Here is a 20,707-nt window from a genome sequence, read left to right as displayed (position 1 = left end):
TGGTGGAACGCTTAGAACCCGCCCCGAGAGTTAAACTGCTGAGCAAGCAAAGAAAGAAGTTATTAATCGGCCATTACCTTGTTGTTGACCGCTGCCGAGGAAAGAGGCGCTTCCCGCCTCCTGCTATGTACTTAATACACTGAAAGCTGGAACTGAAGTGGCCCGGAGACCCTAAAATCAGCAGTTTATATACTCTCGCAGAAGTTTCTAGGCGTTAGGGGAATGAGAACACCCTCCCACGAGGATTTTATTGGTTCATCAATAAACCCCCTACACAATACTAAGAAGAAACACATAATTGGTGGAAAATTAATTTAAGAAATTCGGGATAGGCTAGATTTAAAACAAGGGGAAAGAAGGGGTTAATATTGCCAACTTAACCAATGACTGAAAGAAATTTAGCAAAGAACGAACATTTGAAATAAGAATTTCTCCAACAAAATAGTTCTTTGACTCCGCACTAGGGTGCACTATTGTTGATCTTCAGTAGTGTCCTCTAGAAGAGAAAGTTCACACTTCTTACTTCAAGCAAAACAAAAACACATCAAAAATGACACAGTTCAAAAACTCAAAATTTTCCACGTGGTGACATCTACTGAGAAAGTAGAGAATTAATAGCATAGATAAAGTACAGACTTCCTCCAGCAGAGGAGTTTCAACTGGCGCAAATTTTAAATTAGCGGCGTGGAGGTGTACCGCCCGGTACAGGAATAACTTACCAAGGGAGATGTTCAATAAATTTCCAGTTTCTTTGCAGGCATTTAAGAAAAGGCTAGGAAAATAACAGATAGGGAATCTGCCATCTGGGCGACTGCCCTAAATGCAGATCAGTAGTGACTGAACTACTATCACAGAATACCAACAAGGAACTGCTATACAGTACATTGTTTAGCGTTTAGTTCTCGAATAAAGCACACCGTCAGCACACTTGCTGTCAAGAGTGCCCAGTTGACACGTATTCAAAATGCTGTGACAAAAATAACGGAAATATAATAATACAACAAATCTCGGGGGTGCATGGATAACTCACAAACCAAATAATCCACACCTGGATAATGAGGAGTTTGCTGTACTATTTGATCGAAAATATCTTTTTTCTCCTCTATACATGTAAACTAGAGTCTAGGTGTCACTATGACTACCATTGCTGCTATAAAAGGCAGCTGAGAGATTCATATTGTTCAGTGCTACAAGATACCTGCAGAATGAGTGGAACAAGAGAGCTTAGTGACTTCAAATGTGGAATGGTTATTTGTTGCCACATCAGTAAATAGTCAGTCAGGGCCATTTCCATTCTTCACAAGCCACCCTAAATCGATCAGGGACATGGAAACAGGAAGACAACCACAACAAATCCACACTCAGGTAGGCCATGTATGTTGACGGATAGGGATTGCAAAAGCTTTGTAGGAGGTGGTTTGGAAAAATTGCTTGACATAGCGTGTATATTATCACTGGTCCGTGGACCATGTATGATTTCGAGTGATGAATCATGCTTTACCATGATGTAGTCAGTGTGTTTGATAAACGATAGATGCTAACCTGTACAGTGCCTTCAGTGAAATTTAATGAAGGTGAGATGGCAGTATAGGGGTGTTTTTCATGGAAAAAACTTGGTCCTCTCTTAATGTTACAGAGAAGGTTAAACGTAGAAGGATATAATAACATTTTGACCAGTGTGTTGTCTATAGTAGAAGACCAGTCCGTGGATGATCACTGTGTGTTTCAGCATGATAATGTTACCTGCCTTCAAGCGGTGTCTGTTCTTGAGGGATTTGTGGACAGTAAGGTTCCAGAAATGGACTGGCCAGCCAGAGCCCCAACCTTGATTCTCTTGAACCCCTCTGGGATGAACTAGAATGGTGACTTCATACCAGACCCCAACAATCCACATCACTAACTACGCTTGCTAAAGCAGTATCAAAGGGTAGAGAAAGGTGCACTTATTCAATACATTTAGTCTAATATAGTGTCCTTTATAATTGGTACCAGTTTCGACTAAAGCAGTGCAGGAAGAATAATCTGCTATTCTCCTAGAGATATTCAGACACGTAGTAGACAGTCTCCCCCACAGAGTTCAAGCTATAATACAGGACAAGGATGGGCTCTCATCGTATTACTGTCCACTACTGGGCAATATTATCTAAGAACACTTAAAGATTACAGTTTCAAGTAGGTGTCTAGATATCTATGAAGAGGTAGTGTATGTTCAGTTTGTTATGCAGTAATGAGGTCATAATGAAAATGTACTTTCTGATACAGCAAAAATGTGAATATTATGTGTAATTCTATTAATTAACAGAAGAGTAAATCCAGTTTCTCCTGATAATTATGTATTCTCTTTATCAAAAGAATCTTACTTTAGCCCAAATACTTAAAAAAGCATCCTGCTCGGGGATCGGCCACACACGCGACAAGGGGCAAGCGAGGGGGGAGGCGGGTGCCTCGACTCCCACTCCTGCTGCCCAGTCTTCATCTACACTTGAAGTGTCTTGCACTGGATGATAATCTACACTTGGAGTGTCTTGCACTGGATGATAGACGGGCACCTTACTCGCTCCTAGGTCAAGTTCTCTGTTCCTCACACAGTTTTAATACATTTTTAGTTCTATAGTTTGGTTTGGTAATGATGTAAATTTATATTTTGTTGTGGTATGAACTTTAAATTGTACATTGTTTATCTGTTAGATTTGTTATTTGTTCAACTCCTTTGTGAAATGTAGTGGACATGAGTTCAAGGACCTCTTAAAATCCCGGGAGGCCTCTGCGAGGGCAAGATCATATTTTTGTATGTACAATAATTTCCTTGTATACCAGTAAAGCATAATGTCCATTTGTTTTTGATTTTAGCAAAAGTACATCTTATGTTTATATTTAGATAGTTAGGTTATAACAAAACAGTAATGTTTACGGTACCTTTTTTAATCGCAAAACCTTATAACTCTGTGGTAAGCATATGTGCAATGTTCGCCTCCTTCCCAATCCTCTCTACAATTATAAACACACACGTTGATACAATCGTCTCAGTGACACAGGTTATAAGACAAATCTTCACACTTATTGTTGATCTTGATGTCCCAAGACCATATCGTGAAACATCATATATGCATTAATTTGTTTGTTTATTTTAAATTTTAAAAAGCAGGGAAGGTAATATCTTTCTCCAAGCATACCATTATTAACCCATCAGGATGCAGTATTCTTTTTACCAGTGGCAAAATGAATTGTGAATAATTCTTAGTCTAATGGGTATTCTGCTCCTACCCTTTGCTACTTTCCCAATGGACTCTGCCAAGTCAATCAAACAAGCAATCAATCAATCAATCAATCAATCAGTCACCACTGATCTGCATTTACGGCAGTCGCCCAGGTGGCAGATTACCTATCTATTGCTTTCCTTAACTTTTCTTAAATGACTGAAAAGAAATTGGAAATTTATTAGACATCTCTCTTGGTAAGTTATTCCAGTCTCTAACTCCTCTTCTATAAACGAATATTTGCCCCAATTTGTCCTCTTGATTTCCAACTTTATCTTCATATTGTGATCTTTCCTACTTTTAAAGACACCACTCAAACTTATTCATCTACTAATGTCATTCCACACCATCTCTCCACTGACAGCTCAGAACATACCACTTATAGTACCATTATAAATTCTCCAGCTAACTCATTCCTGGTTGCCAGTGTTTCACCTCAGTGTGCTAAGTTGGGCTCATCAGTTGGCAAATAACAGACCCACCAAGACGCATGGCTGGTGCATACCGTGGAGGCCACTGCGTAGGCCAGGCAGGCATCAATTTTTGGAAATGAGACAGAGTCTCTCATAGTGCATTGGCACTGGCAGTAGCTCCATGGTATGCACTAGCCATGCATCTTGGTGGGTGTGCTATTTACCAACTAATGAGCCTAATTTAGCACAATGTGGCAAAACGCTGGCAGCCAGGAATGAGTTAGCTGGAAAATTTATAATGTCCAATAACGGACCAAATACATTGGAATTATAAATTTACTCATTCGGGATAAATATTTCAGGTTCTCTATGTGAATCAACATCTGTGTCATCTGATGGCCAGGCAAGCATCAATTTCTGGAAATGAGACGAAGTCTCTCATAGTGCATTGGCACTGCCGGTGGCTCCAAGTAGCCTATGCAGTGGCCTCCAGGGTATGTACTAGCAATGCGTCTTGGTGGGTGTGCTATTTACCAACTGATGAGCCCAATTTAGTACACTATGGCAAAACGCTGGCAACCAAGAATGAGTTAGCTGGAAAATTTATAATGTCCAATAACGGACCAAATACATTGGTAGTATAAATTTACTCATTCAGGATAAATATTTCAGGTTCCCTATGGGAATCAACATGTATGTCATCTGATGGCCAGGCAGGCATCAATTTTTGGAAATGAGACAAAGTCTCTCATAGAGCATTGGGACTGCCGGTGGCTCCAACTAGCCTATGCAGTGGCCTCCACGGTATGCACTAGCCATGCATCTTGGTGGGTGTGCTATTTCCCAAAAGATGAGCCCAATTTAGCACACTGGGGCAAAACGCTGGCAACCAGGAATGAGTTAGCTGGAAAATTTATAATGTCCAATAACGGACCAAATACATTGGTATTATAAATTTACTCATTCAGGACAAATATTTCAGGTTCCCTATGGGAATCAACATCTATGTCACATACCACTTAGTCGAGCAGCTCGTCTCCTTTCTCCCAAGTCATCCCAACCCAAATTTTGCAACATTTTTTAACGCTACTGTTTTGTCGGAAATCACCCAGAACAAATCGAGCTGCTTTTCTTAGGATTTTTTCCAGTTCTTAAATCAAGTAACCCTGGTGAGGGTCCCATACACTGGAACCATACTCTAGTTGGGGTCTTACCAGAGACTTATATGCCCTCTCCTTTACATCCTTACTATAACCCCTAAATACCCGCATAACCATGTGCAGAAATCTGTACCTTTTATTTATAATCATATTTGTGTGATTACCCCAATGAAGATCTTTCCTTATATTAAGACCAATTTACCTACAATGATCCCCAAAAGGAACTTTCATCCCATCAACCCAGTAATTAAAAGTGAGGGGACTTTTCCTATTTGTGAAACTCACAACCTGACTTTTAGCCCCCTTTATCATCATACCATTGCCTACTGTCCATCTCACAACATTATCGAGGTCATTTTACACTTGCTCACAATCTTGTGATTTATTTATTACTCTGTACAGAATAACATCATCTGCAAAAGCCTTATCTCTGATTCCACTTCTTTACACATATCATTGATATACAGTATATAAGAAAACATAAAGGTCCAAAAATACTGCCTTGAGGAATTCCCTTCTTACTTATTACAGGGACAGATAAAGCTTTGCCTACTCTAATTCTCTGAGTTCTATTTTCTAGAAACATAGCCACCCATTCAGTCACTGTTTTGTCAAGTCCAATTGCACTCATTTTTCCAGTAGTCTCCCATGATCTACCCTATCAAATGCCTTAGATAGGTCAATCGCAATACAGTCCAAATGACCTCCTGAATCCAGGATATCTGCTATATCTTGCTGGAGGCAGACCTCCCATCCTGCCTACATGACCATGCCCCACCGGTCACTCAAAGGGTGCTCACAAAGTATTTGGACTATAGAGCACTGATACATTCTGTAAAATATAGATTCATTGAATATATTCTTTACTTTTAACAGTGGATGGAAATGATGTTAAGATCCCTGCTGCATCTTGGATGTTAGGTTGATTGCAGTTACTTAATAGGTCATATTTACACATACACAGTAGATGCAGAATATTTTAAATTTGACTGTATCTGTTAGTTTACTCTTGGTCATAAAAATACTGTATCAGCAAGTTTTTTGTTTAAACTGTTTCTCATGTGATAATTAGTTATATATTTTTAATGTTATAATATAGGTATTGTTTTGTTGTTGGATCATAAGTGTGTATAGTTTACTTGTCCAGTAAAATTGTGAGATTTTTAGTTTATTTATTTATGCTCAAGAACTTCCAAGTTCTGTTTATGCTGAGAAATTGTTGCTTGGTTTGTTTCAGGGTAATAAATCTTGTAGTTCCTCCGGAACAGATCATTGACACAGTTTTGTTATTTCATCTTCCTCATCATCGAATGGTATCCCTTCGTTTCCTGGCATGGCATTTCCTTGGTAAGATTTATTGAAAAGTTACAGATATCATGTTTCTGAAAAATATATCTTCTTATCCACTCATTGCAGTTTTATAAGTGTTTCATATTAGACATGTCGTCCGACTCGTTGGCTGAATGGTCAGCATACTGGCCTTCGGTTCAGAGGGCCCCTGGTTTGATTCCCGGCTGGGTCGGGGATTTTAACCTTCATTGGTTAATTCCAGTGGCCCGGGGGCTGGGTGTTTGTGCTGTCCCCAACATCCCTGCAACTCACATAACACTATCCTCCACCACAATAACACGCAGTTACCTACAAATGGCAGATGCCGCCCACCCTCATCGGAGGGTCTGCCTTACAAGGGCTGCACTCGGCTAGAAATAGCCACACAAAATTATTATTATTATTATTATTATTAGACATGTCAGAAGAAGTAAGCAAACATAAAGTCTGATTTCACTAAAACTTTTCATATAGGCATAGTTTTATGTTTCACTTCTTCAATTTTCATACCAGTGATCATTTGGACAACTATTCTCTTTATTAACATTTTATCCTCCCATTTTTTTATGTGCTGGATATTACATCAAAAGTTACAGGGATCACTTATCCTTTGATTGCTCAGAAGAAGTACATAGGATATCTACTTTTTCTAACTTATAACAGATTAATAATTTGTAAATAAGATTGAAACTGCTGCTCCTTCTCATTTAAATACAATGAACAGTTAGTGATTTTAAAAATTTCAGACCTATTCGGAAATACATTGTCAATCATTCTATTTGAATATCATCCATTTCATTTTTACATTAAGTGATCAATCAGCAAAGAATTTATTTGAAAGGCCTGGAATTGCATACAAAGAACTTTATTTCAATCCCCCTGTGCGTAGAGGTAATATAATGGCACCGCAGTATCCCCTGCCTGTTGTACGAGGTGACTGAAAGGAGCGACCTCGGTATGGCACTGGATTATAGCTGTGGTGTTGTGAATTGAACCCCCTGTGGGTGGGAGGGTTTGAATACGTTCAGTGTACAAATAACCCGTACCTGTCATAGAAGCCGACTAGTGTAGAGGCGCGCGGCTGTGAGCTTGCATCCGGGAGAATCCCACTATCGGCAGCCCTGAAAATGGTTTTCCGTGGTTTCCCATTTTCACACCAGGCAAATGCTGGGGCTGTACCTTAATTAAGGCCACGGCCGCTTCCTTCCAACTCCTAGGCCTTTCCTATCCCATCGTCGCCATAAGACCTATCTGTGTCGGTGCGACGTAAAGCCCCTAGCAAAAAAAAAAAAAAAAAGCCGACTAGAAGGGTCATGTGGTCATTGGTCGCCTCTCAAGGGTTAGTTGTAGACTGATTCAAAATTGAATGTACTTGCTGCATGGGAAAGGACCTCTTACATGTGCAACTATGCTCAAAAGCCCAGACGGTATCCACAACCCGTAGGGTGGAAGCGCCATGTACCCTGCTGTAGTATCTGCCTGAAAACACAGGTCACAGCCAAATGCCTGAGCACTAACTCTCTGAGCACAAATCTTTGTTTCTGGTTCACAGGAGTGATCTTCCATTGTGACTTGAACACTGGCCCTGAGTTCATGGAAGACATGAAGAACTGTGGCATGACACACATCAGGCACGTTACACGCAAAGTCAACTGTAAAGACATTGCTACCGGTGCCTTCATTGTCTCCTTCAAATTATCAGTGTACCAGAGAAAGCCAAGGTAACAACCTATCGTTGCAACATAAGGCCACACATTCCACCTCCTGTAATTGCCAGAGGTTCAGACAAACAGTGTCTTGTTCAAAAAAATCTATCTGTGCTACTCATGGAAAAAAAAAAAGCTCATAGACCACAACAGTGCATACCTACAAACATGTACACTAACTGTCCTGGCCTTCATTCTTAAGACAAAGTGTCCTGTCTATTTCAGTTAGAAGAAGATCCAGGAAATTAGACTCTGGATAGTCTTTTATACCTGGAAGCATGCCAAGTTCATTTCTATGAATGCTGCACAGAATCTGTCAAGTTCGTCATTTGTTTCATCAACACCTGCTAAAATCATTGTGCCCAAGGTACATTTGCTTCATCGCTAAGAGTGTAAGCCTGAAGCTGCAGTCCAACCCATCTTCGACCACAAAGAAGTCTGTGCCAGCCAAGGCAAATAAGCTGGCTCAGCAGGGCAGGACACTAAGTCTCCCTCCCCCAAGAGGTTGGTGAAAGCCGCTCCAAAGCCGATGGAGATGGCATCAGTGACTAGGATAGGACTGGGAATGTCTCTCCCAGCCCCTCTAAACAAAACGAGAAGGGAGCCCTTCCCTGGCCTCCCTCACCCCTCTTCTTAGGGAGAAAACGTGCCCTCCATCTGTAGGGTATCTATCAGCACCAGGTGGAGCATCTGCTCTTAAGCCAGTGGGACCCTCTACTGCTCCAAAACCTTGTCCGGTGATGAGGTGATGGACGTTGGGGTTCTTCTCCATCGTCAGATGGGGACAGTAGCAGTGTTTAGATTAGAAAGTGGCTTGCTGCTTATAACCTAAAACAAATAAGAAAGAGTCCTCACTATGGCACTGTTACAGTGGAACTTCAACAGTTATGGCAAACATCTTACTGAACTGTGCCAGCTTATCAATCAGTTCACCTTGAGTATATTCTGTATTCAAGAAACTAATCTCAGACTGGATCATCGTATGGTCTTGAGAAATTTTAGACTAGACTCAAAATAATGGAATTATGGCAATCAGGCTTCTGGTGGCATTAGTATCTTTGCTCATTCTGATACCTACAGTGAAGCAGTTTCACTAGAAACCAAACTGGAAGCAGTAGCAGTACAAGTTTTATTACCTGTCAAGTGAAAAAATCCACTTATTCAACACTTTTTATATCATACATTTAATTATGCAATATTTGTATAGAATACATGGTTCTTCTCCTGTAGGAGACATCTTCACTTCCTTGAAAAGCTTACAAAGATAACAATCACGTTATGAACACTTAAAATCATTATTTGCAGATAGTGTATAGTTTTTAAAATTATTAAAGTCTTTAGTCTTGTAATTGTTAGAGTAAATAGTATCTATAGGCACCAATCTTGTAATATATGTGAAACATGCACACTTAAAAACAAAACCATTTTTGACTTTTGTAGATATGATCTAAAGTCGAATGAAGTCCAGCAGTTATGAAAATATCCAATTGACACGATATATGTAGTGTACATAGAAATCTGTCACATCTATTTAGGAGAAAATGAGTTAGTTTTTAGTTAAAATATGATGATGTTTTAAAATCCAGGTAATTATCTAAAATGTGGATATGTTCCACTAAAGTTAAGTTAAAATGTTGACAGCTCTTAACAAGCTCTTAATGTTGATTGGACCAAGCTATTTGAGATTCTGAAGATGATCAGGATCAGATACCAAGAAAGAAGAATTATCTACAATCTGTACAAAAATCGGTCCAGTGATAAGAATTGAAAGTTATGAAAGGGAAAGGAATGAGGCATAGCTGCAGTTTGTCCCCTCTCCTTTTCAATGTTTATATAGAGTAGGCAGTAAAGGAAATCAAAAAGGAATTTGGAAAAGGAATCACAATCCAAGGAGAGGAAAACAAAACTCTGAGGTTTGCTGATGATATTGTTATTTTATCTAAGTCAGAAGATCTGGGGAAATTGCTGAATGGCATGGACACAGTCTTGGAGAAAGAGTACACGATGAAAATAAATAAATAAATAAATAAATAAATAAATAAATGCAAAACACAAGTAATGGAGTGCAGTTAAATGAATTCAGGTTATGCAGGAGATACTGTATTAGATTAGGAAATGAAGCCTTAAAGGAAGTAGATGAATATTGTTACTTGGGTTGCAGAATAACTAATGATGGCAGAAATAAGGACACAAAGTGCAGACTAGCACAAGGAAAGAAGGCCTTTTTTAAGAAATTTGCTCATTTTGAACATTGATATAGATGTTTTTGAAGACTTTCGCATGGAGCATGGCATTGTATGGAAGTGAAACATGCACGATAACTAGTTCAGAAAGAAAGAGAGTAGAAGCTTTTGAAATCTGGTATTACAAAAGAATGCTGAAGGTGAGACGGATAGATTGAATTATGAATGAAGAAGTACTGAATTGAATTGATGAGAGGTGAATGATTTCACAAAATTTCACCAAAAGAAGAGAGAGAATGATAGGACACATAAAGGCACCCAGGACTTGTTCAGTTGGTTTTTGAGGGAAGTGCAGGTGGTAAAAATGGCAGTGGCAGACCAAGGTATGAATATGACAAGCAAATTAGAGTAGATGTGGGATGTAGTAATGACGTAGAAATGAAAATGTTAGCACAGGATAGGTTGGGATGGAGCGCTGCATCAAATCAGCCTGTGGACTGATGACCCAAACAATAACATTATTATTATTATGATTATTATTATTATTATTATTATTATTATTATTATTATTATTATTATTATTATTATTATTATTATTATTATATTTTATTTGATTTCAGTTTAAGTTACCGTATTTATATATTATAAGTATGCCTGTGTTAAGAACATATTGTGTTTGACCTACTGCCTCTATACTTTGAAAGAGACTAATAAATATAGGCCTATTCATCCCAGGGGTGTAACAAATGTGATGCGGGCCCACCTACCAAAGTAAAATTTCATCCCCTCAAATAAAATGTAAAAACCTATGAATAACTAAAATAAATTTTATTACAGCAGATAACGCAATATATTATAATTATGTAAACAAAGGGTTTATTCACTATTGTAAGATTATTAAAATATAATTTTAATATATTTTATTAGGCTGCCTCCATGGTTTAATGGCTAAGCTGCTGAACCATACACCACTAAGTTGTTCATACTTAAAATTGGTTTAATTTTACGTACAGTGACTACACAACTATACTCGTAATCGATACCAAAGTCTCAGTTAGAATAATTTATTTGATTACTACCCAGATAAATATGTGAACAAAATTAAACCAAAAAACTGTTTATATAAAGCTTGAAAAATATCAAACAGCATAACTGCTAGCCTTCGCATAAGGAGAGGTCGTTCAAAACTGAATTGACTGAGTGTTACTACACCTACTTCTTATTGGCAATATACGTTGTTGTTGTTGTTGTTGTTGTTGTTGTTGTTGTTGTTGTTGTTGTTGTTGTTGTTGTTGTTGTTGTTGTTGTTGTTGTTGTTGTTGTTGTTGTTGTTGTTGTTGTTGTTGTTGTTGTTGTTGTTGTTGTTGTTGTTGTTGTTGTTGTTGTTGTTGTTGTTGTTGTTGTTGTTGTTGTTGTTGTTGTTGTTGTTGTTGTTGTTGTTGTTGTTGTTGTTGTTGTTGTTGTTGTTGTTGTTGTTGTTGTTGTTGTTGTTGTTGTTGTTGTTGTTGTTGTTGTTGTTGTTGTTGTTGTTGTTGAATAAATGTGTAGTAAAAGTTAAATGTTCAGCAAAATTTGTGCATAATACTATCTCAGGTGATAATTCAGTATCAGTTTTCATTGCTGTAATTAATTTTAAATAATTTGGTGCAGATCTTGTTTAGAAGCATACCGCGGTGTTGCGAGAGACGGCAAGAGCAAGCATTGTTTACAGCTGTGCTATAATAACTGCTGCTAGATGCAACCAAATGGCAATTCCTCTACGTAAAAATTGTAAAACAAACTATTGAGACTGATTCTACGAAACTGCCCAAACCATTTCCATGCAGAGTAACATTAGGCTAGGTGTCTGCAGGGCCCCTTAAAGGCCCGGGCCCACCTGCATTGCAGGCCCTAATGTTACGGCCCTGATTCAGCCCAAATGAGAAGATGTTATCTTTAAGGTAATTTTGCTCCTCTGGTTATATTGTATCCATTTGATATATTTGGTATCTTCTTGCAGGTATCAAAATTCAGTCAGTGACACACGATTCTATCGAAGATGCTAGAACTGCACTTCATCTGTATCGTCATTACAAAGATATGGAAAGGAAAGGAAGCATCGAAGCTATGCTTATGGAGTTGTATGAAGTTGGTAAGAGACTTCAGTGGAAAGTACCTGGAGTAGATGATGTGTGATATGTGGGCATGCTTTGAAGAAATTCTGTAAGTATTGGCCTACATTTCATTTATGTGGCACTGGCAGCACACGAAACATTGCTGATTATGTTGTCAGGGACAAAACAATTTCATACCTCAGAAGTAGGAAAACTATGAAGAATGATAAGGAAATTTAGAGAAAGAGGCTTTCACCAGTGAAAAAAATTAGTTTTATGTCACAAGCACATGCATTTAAATTTTAAAAACAGAATTATATTTATGTATTAAGAAAAGCATTTTATGGGATATTTATTGGTAAAAATAATGAAAAATTAATTACTATAAAAATGGACAAGGTTTTTTTCTAAAACAGTTCTTTTATACAATTATATAAGTTTAAAGTGTGAACTAAAATTGTATTGCATATTAGCAGAGACAGAATTAAGTCTCCAGACAAAATTGTTTTTCTATTGCAAATCTTCAGAAATAAAATATTGGTATTTATGTGAATTATATGAAAACATATGCTTTTTAGTTTCTCTTTCTTTTTTTTTTATTGAAATCCTATTTAATATTTTAATGAAGTTGTACTATTTGCATTTTCTTTGTATAAAGTGAAGCACTACAAACTTGTGGTTGTAGAAAGGAACTAGATTGTCATGAATGGTAGAACTTAATAACAGGCTCATTGCTGTAATATTTTATTCAAACAAGTGTTAGAGTGGATAAAGGAATCATCTGATATAGGCTGGTGACAAAAATATCAAATAAACAATAGTCAGTAAGAATATACAAAAAATATATTAAAAGAAATAATTTGTTAACAGTCTTAATTTACCAGTATTTTTTTGGCATTACAACTCTCATCAGGGCAAACTTAATAGAATATTTGTTGAGAACTACACTTGGTTGTTCCCTTTCCAATAATAAAAATGTTTGAAGATATATTTGGCTTATAAACTCAAATTATAGCTCATTTTGTTGTCTATAAAGGCTGTACAGTTCGTATCAGTCGTAGTTATATTGTGATTTGCCTATACCTGCCTGCTTTAAACAGTTAGAAAAGCAGATTTGCTTTCCACTAAGTTAAACTGAAATTACACCATGAGTGTGTAATGCAGCAGGCCATCAGAAAAAAGGATAGCTATTCTATTTTCAGCATCAAGTGGGAGGACACATTTTCATATCCATGTAGAGATAATCTGAAAGTGTAGCAAATTAGTTAGTAACCTCTTTAAAAATCAATAATGTTTATTGTTTATCTTGGATTGCACTCTTCAAAAACTCATTACATTTTTTTTCACCGAAACTGGTTGCTTCTTTTATATTGTCTGATATTTTTGAAAGGAGAATTAAACTAATTTACACAAAAGTGGCAGTTGACAAAATATTTTGTATGTGAGCTTTACTTGCTGCAAATGTGGTCTCTTACCATTCATGACAACCAGCTACGAATTAGATATATGGTACAAATCTTTATACATATATTTTTAATATTATACTCATACCTGTGAACGTAAAGTGTATCAAACGTAATTTTACTAGTTTTAATCAAAATTGTAAGTAGATTTATTTATAGATGTAATACTATGTAATCAATCCCTGTTATAAGAATTGTTTTACTGTCATAAAAATTACATGTCATCTCAAAAATATTTCATAATTGAATAATTGATAAGGTTAATGAGACTTTGATACTAAAATTGTGAGTTTATGAAAGAGAATAATATTGAAATTATATTTTATGGAAAGAAAACCTGTAGACTTCTCTTTCAGTTTGTATGGTTTTTTTTTTCTTTTTTCTCTCTCTCTCTTTTTTCTGCTGCAGTTAGTGTTGGCAATAATTTTTGAGTCAAGTGAAGAGTGACACTGGTATGAAAACTCTGAACCATGAGAAGGCTTTTAATTTTTTAAATCCCATCAATTTCTACACATTTTTTTTTTAAATGAGTAGGTACATTGTTGACTTCTGACTGTAAGACGTTTTCAAGGACATTAGTTAACAGTTTGATAATTTTCTTCTCTAGCATGTCCTCATCGTTACATGCATGTTCTTTAGACATCCCTATGAAATAAAAAATGCGTGGTGTATATAATCTGCATTAGAAGATGGATATTCAACTGAATCCCTTCTCCTTAACCACATGCTAGCAAATTATTCATAAAATCATTGTTTTGTATCCACAGTGGGCACAATTTTGTTTCTAATGTTAACCTATTCAAAAATTACTGATCAAATACAGCTTTCCAACATATAAGCATAACTTCAAGTATCTCTCTGTCCTGTTAAATAAACAGCTCAATGAGTTCAGTAAATTCTATAAATTGGCATATCATAACTTTATTGATAGCAATAAAGTGATTTTTTAACACTGAAACACATCAGTTATAAAATCATGGAAAAATCACTTCTTTTATCCACAAAATGTTGTCAAGAACATATTGTTCCTTCCACTACATAAAATTTCCCAAATTTCCTTTCTTGTATTACCACCTTCAAGTTTTCAATGCTTGAATGAGAGTTGCAGAAATATCATAACAAGTGGGTTAACTTTTTCGTTAGGTTAGCTTGGTAAGTGGGTTTTGATGAACGGGATGCAGTAGAGTCACGTCTTTTAATGGTTGCTATGTTCTTTAACTGCAGACCCTGTAGGTTGTAATTCTTTTTTGTGGCTATTTCTAATGTCTTGACTATCCAGTGTATATCTCTAGCTACATCATCTCCACTATATCAGACTTTCAATACAATCCTGCACCTCATAACAAACAGTTATTTTAGTATTATTCTTGCAGTTCTTCCTAGGCTGTGTGATGTTTCATGTGTGTGAACAGAAGCTCTTAAACTATTCTATCTTGTTTTTATTTATACAGAGAGCTTAAAATTTAAATGAATGAAGAAGTGATTTATAATTGTTCAGTCACATCTTAGCCACTCTACAGAAGAACAATATTGCTTTTTTGTTGGAAAGTAATTTATCAACTGCTATTTCCTATGAAAACTTCTCTTGGAATTTTGTTGAATCAAAAATGGTATTCGTTGACCGAGAAGGTGTATGATAGTGTTCCCAGAGAGAAATTGTGGTAGCCTCTAAAAAAACATTGGCTAGTGAACTTATGAATATTTTAATTAACAATACATTCACTTTGCTAAGTGTAAGTTGAAAAACATTTATCTAGAGACTTCTGCAGTTCTAAAGGACTGTTGCTATGTATAGCCTATACTTGTCTTAATATACTTTGATGTGTGCTGGTAATTAGATTCAAAAATATATCCTTGCAGAATTCTATAAACAAATGTTTATTAAAGAACACAGTTTGTGGGAACTGAATGTAACTTAATTAAAAACAGAATATTCATCACTGGAGACAAATTGTGATGAAAGTTGGAGATAAAACGCTGGCCCCATGGTGTAGGGGTACCGTGCCTGCCTCTTACTCGGATTCGATTCCCAGTCAGGTCAGGGATTTTTACCTGGATCTGAGGGCTGGTTTTGAGGTCCACTCAGCGTATGTGATTAGAATTGAGGAGCTATCTGATGGTGAAATAGCGGCCCCGGTCTAGAAATCCAAGAATAACGGCCAAGAGGATTAGTCGTGCTGACCACACAACACCTCGTAATCTGCAGGCCTTCGGGCTAAGCAGCGGTCGCTTGGCAGGCTAAGGCCCTTCAAGGGCTGTAGTGCCATGGGGTTGTTAGTTGGTTGCTGGAGATTAAAATGAGGAAAATAAGATAGTAAATTTAAATACTAGATTTTGGGGTGTCATTATAGGTGGCTGTGACTGCATCATCACTAGACGTTGTGTGTGCCAAAATATCAGAAAAATAACACACTAGTTTTATGTTAAATGATTAAAAGGGCGCCAACACTATCGACGTTTTAGAAAAGTGTTAATATTTTCAGGAATAAGACTAAAGACAAGTTACTTCAGGAGATATAAGTTAACAACATAATTTGTGCTTTTCTCTTTCCACTCTCCATGGCCGACTGACAGCAACACACAGTAAATTTCTACTAATGAAACCACAGTTTTTATAACTAAATACGGCCAACATCAGCTCTTGGCCTCATTTTAATGTGTCTCATTTTCATAACCTGCTTACAGTTAAAATGAAATCATGACCTATGTCCCAACCATGTGTCTCATAAATCTTTCTACTTTAGCTTTATGCCACATGGTCACTTTCCATGACCTTCGCTACACCAACACACCCCTCCGACTTCTATAGCTAAAGTACTGCTACTGATAATACCGACCTAATGTATCGCATTTCTAATTCACCTGTATTTCTGCAACAGTAGAAAATTCATACATCTACGGCATTATTTTTACTCTGTTAGAGTTGTGGCCTGTAGGAAAAGATACAAGTTTTATCGCCTCTGACGTAAAAGAGCAAGAATCGAAGATTAACCTACTGTTGTGGAATGTGGAGGGACTAAAACACATTCTGCAACTAGCTCACAATGATTTTCTTGAGTATACAGGATGCACTTACACCAAAACCATTCACTACAGATCCCACAGATATAGGATGGATTCTACTCCAAACATGTCCTAGCAATGCAAGGACTAAGAGAAGACCCATGTGAGGAATCTCTTGTTACTACAAATGTCAGTGGGAAAATTAAGGGGTGTACACCAGGAAATAACACGCTGGTGCTCAACTTGAAAGACTACTGTACATTAATAGGATTCGCAATAGAAGATATAATAACAAATATCATGACATTACTTGTACAAGTGAGTCCAGGAAATAACATCATAGCAGGAGATTTCAGTTGCATAATAGACCTCATCAACCATAGAAGTAAAGAATTACTACAACTGATGAAAGATGAAGGGTTTATACTCACCTACAAATTAGAAAACTGAACATACTTCACGTTCATTGCTAGTAGTCTGCTAAATTTAATTTTCCCTCCAGATCCTGGAAACACTCTGACAATCTACAGCATATGCTATTCTGCAACTGAAACAGCTCTCAAGATGAAATGCCCTGGAAAGCTGAAAAAACCATCACAAATACTGGATGGTGATATGCCAATCTACCAAAGCAGGGAAACTGATTTAGCTACTGAAACCCTAGAAGAAATTATTAAAATTGCAACCATTCCCAGAGCAAAACAAAGTTAAGGAATGGTTTGACTCATGATGCTATAAAGAGTAGAAGTATAGGTCCCACAAGCCCTGCATAGAGAAAGTCTAGTAATAACATAGCAGACCTAATGGGCTTACATGACTACCTACGAGGAACATTTTACCCAACACAAGTAGAACCAAACCGTACATTTACCAAACCCTTCAAGAAAGATGATGTCAAAGAGATCATCATGGCCTTAAGAAATAATAGAGCATCTGGATCGGACATAATTTTCTACAAACATGTAAAAGCTTCTAGAAACATTCTGCTCTGAGCCTTCACAGACTTGTTGAACTTATATCTGTAGATGGTTACAATACTGTAAGAGAGTTAGTAATTATTGTAGTATGGAAAATCGAATACACATTACAAGAACGCACTGATATTAAACTATGATTCTGCACACGTTTATTGTACTTGGTTACAGATTACAGTTTTTTTAACATGAGACACAATTACACACACATGCCGCCATTTTACTAGTCCTTTTTCACAAGAGTTTATATACATCCTTTACTGCCCATGACAGTCAGGGCTTCCTAGATTTCTAACCTGTAAAAACACAAGTTCTACACATCCTCCCACCTTGCAATTTTAAAAGTAACACAAAATTGCAACCTTTTTTAGTTTGCTCACAAGTTCAGTTTGTCGGGTATTTTCACACAATGCCCCGATCTTGTAGTTGTACATATCTTCCTTCCAACCTCGGACACCTTGGAATCTTTTGGCTGGACGTTCAATGGGGAATCAGGTTCCACAAGCAGCTGCTTCATTGTTGCACACACCTCCAAAGGATAAAGGCGTTGTATTGGCCTAATCCTTTCACCATGAGCAGTCCTTACTCTCGCCACTTTTACGTTGCCATCTGCTCCTGGGTAGGTTTCTAACACCAGACCGAGGGTCCAGTTGAATTTCTTTACCCCATCTGACTCAATCAGCACAATCTCTCCCACCTGTAGAGTTCCCGGCTTCTGCACCCTCTGTTGGACCAGCATAGCCAAATATTCATTGCAGAAACGCTGACAGAAGTCATCTCGGAGCTTATGAAGATATCTCAGCCTTCTGTTCAGGCTGCGGGCATCCATTTCATCTATGACATCATTTCTTCGTAGACCTTGCACAAACATAGCTGGTGTCAGTGGATTCAGAGTCTCTGCCGTGTCTTCTATGAAAGTCAATGGTCTAGAGTTTAATGTGGCTTCACAGTCACACAGTATGGTTTCCAACTCTTCAAAACGTACAACCTTTCTGCCTAGGATTCTTCGCAGGAGTTCTTTTACCATGCGGATCAATCTCTCCCACCATCCCCCCCACCATGGTGCAGCCGGAGGGTTGAAGATCCACTTGATTTTCGGTATGCAGGACATAGCAATTATTTCCTGCCAATTCAGTTGTTTCAGGCTGTTGCTTGCACCTACAAAGTTGGTGCCGTTGTCAGTGTATATTACCTGTAGTATTCCCCGTCTGGCAATAAATCTTCTCAAGGCCATCATGAAGAATTCTGTGGATAGGGACCTGGCAAGCTCAAGGTGCACTGCTCGGTAGACAGCGCACGTGAATAGTACAATCCATACCTTATCTCCCGAGCTCAGGTATGAGAGTCCTGCCATATCAATGCCAGTCACTTCAAATGCCACTGCACATTTAACACGGTCTTTCGGTAATGGTGTGGAAGGGGGTTCCACTGGTTTGCTTTGATATCATCTACAAATCACACATTTCCTCACTATGTTTTGTACCAATCTCTTGATGCCAATAATCCAGAACCTTTCCCTGATGTTGGCAATCATTATCTGGCATTCAGCATGCTGCATTTGACAGTGCTTCTCAAATACCATTTGGTGGATTATGATGTCGTCATGAGGTAGAAGTATTGGGTGCTTGAATTTGTCTAGTTCATCGCTAAGCAATAACCTTCTTCTGACTCTAATTAGCCCATATTGGTCTTTGAATGTCTGGAGTGCCTTCGGGATTTTGGATTCATCATTTCTGATGTGCTCTAACTGGATGCATTGTAGCAGCATTATTTCCACTTTCCCTACTTCTTCATAGTGAAGTTCTCCTGTTCTCTTGCTCGAACTGGCACAATTATGTCGAAATCTCATTATCCAAGCAATCATTCTTAGAATCTTCACATAACTGGAAAAATAATGAAGATCGCCACTGAATCTTGAGTTGCTGCTGGAAACAGTGCACAAAGTCATCTTTCTTTCTTTCTTTGTTCACATCTTGTTCTGGAGCAGGTATCTCTAATTGTGGCCACTGTCCTTTCTCTTCCTGAAGCCAGGCAGAGCCTTCCCACCATCGGCTGAGGAACAAAACCTTTACATCGCACCCTCTGGAAGGCAAGTCGGCCAGATTGAGAGCTCCTGGAATGTAGTACCATTCATCTGGAGAAGTGTTTTGTCTGATCTCTCTGCATCTGTTACTGACAAAGACATTCCAATCATCTCTCCTTATCCATGCAAGAACGACCGATGAATCACTCCAGCAATATGTCTTGCATCCTTCTATTCCAAAGCTCTTCTTCACTTCACGGCACAATCTCGATGCAATAAGGGCTGCTATCAGTTCAAGTCGAGGGATAGACCAGTCCTTTAAAGGTGCCACTCTTGCTTTGGCCTGTGCGAGATGCACGGTTGTCTTCCCATCATGCTCTGTACGCAAGAAAGCACAAGCAGTGTATGCTTTCTTACTGGCATCGCTGAAAACATGTAGGCTAACTGTTTCTGGCTTAATTGTGTCCACTGCTAATCTTCGTTTTACCCGACATTTCCCAAGCTAATGCACATTTCTCAGCCATGCCAGAAATTTGCCCAATATCTCTGTCGGCAGTTCTCCATCCCAAGTGGTATTTAATCTCCAAGTTTCCTGTAGGAGTAATTTCAGCACTAACATCGTTGGACTAGGAAAACCGAGAGGATTGAAGACTTTCTGAGCAATGGACAGCAGCATACATTTTGTAATTTGGTTACTGGTGAGCCCTATATTATCGACATTACAGAAGATCTCATTCGCGTTAGTTTCCCATAGTAGTCCCAGCAATGGTACTGTACTGCTTCCAGTCTTTTTTGCGTCCTTATGAAGTTAAGTACTAGTCCATCCTCGGAGCTCAATTTTGCAGTGGACATCAGTTCCTGTGCTTCTTTGATGAATTTTCTCAACTCCTGCTCAGAATCAACACTTGTAACGCAATTATCAACGTAGAATGATTTCTTCAGTTTTTCAGCCGTTTCCTTTACTTTCTCTGGTGCCTGTTCCAAGTGATGGTGCAGAGTAGCACTTAGCAAGAAAGGACTTGGCGCAACCCCGAACACCACCCTACAATCTCTTAATGTTATCACTTCTCGCGAGTCACAGCTTTTCCACCAGAGAAATTTCA

General features: G+C 38.0%; 1 protein-coding gene across 1 annotated transcript in view; it reads left to right on the top strand.

Moving 5' to 3' along the window:
* Positions 1-12,223, top strand: part of PAN2 (PAN2-PAN3 deadenylation complex catalytic subunit PAN2) — a 317,774-nt gene extending 305,551 nt beyond the window's left edge. The window contains exons 20-21 of the mRNA XM_067138515.2: positions 6,068-6,177; positions 12,048-12,223. Of these exons, the coding sequence (XP_066994616.1) occupies positions 6,068-6,177; positions 12,048-12,223 (286 nt within the window). The remainder of the gene's footprint in view (positions 1-6,067; positions 6,178-12,047) is intronic.
* The last annotated feature ends 8,484 nt before the right edge of the window (positions 12,224-20,707 follow it).

This window comes from Anabrus simplex, chromosome 1 (genome assembly GCF_040414725.1).
Source record: "Anabrus simplex isolate iqAnaSimp1 chromosome 1, ASM4041472v1, whole genome shotgun sequence".
Lineage (NCBI taxonomy): Eukaryota > Metazoa > Arthropoda > Insecta > Orthoptera > Tettigoniidae > Anabrus > Anabrus simplex.
This window is presented reverse-complemented; position numbering and strand designations above follow the sequence as displayed.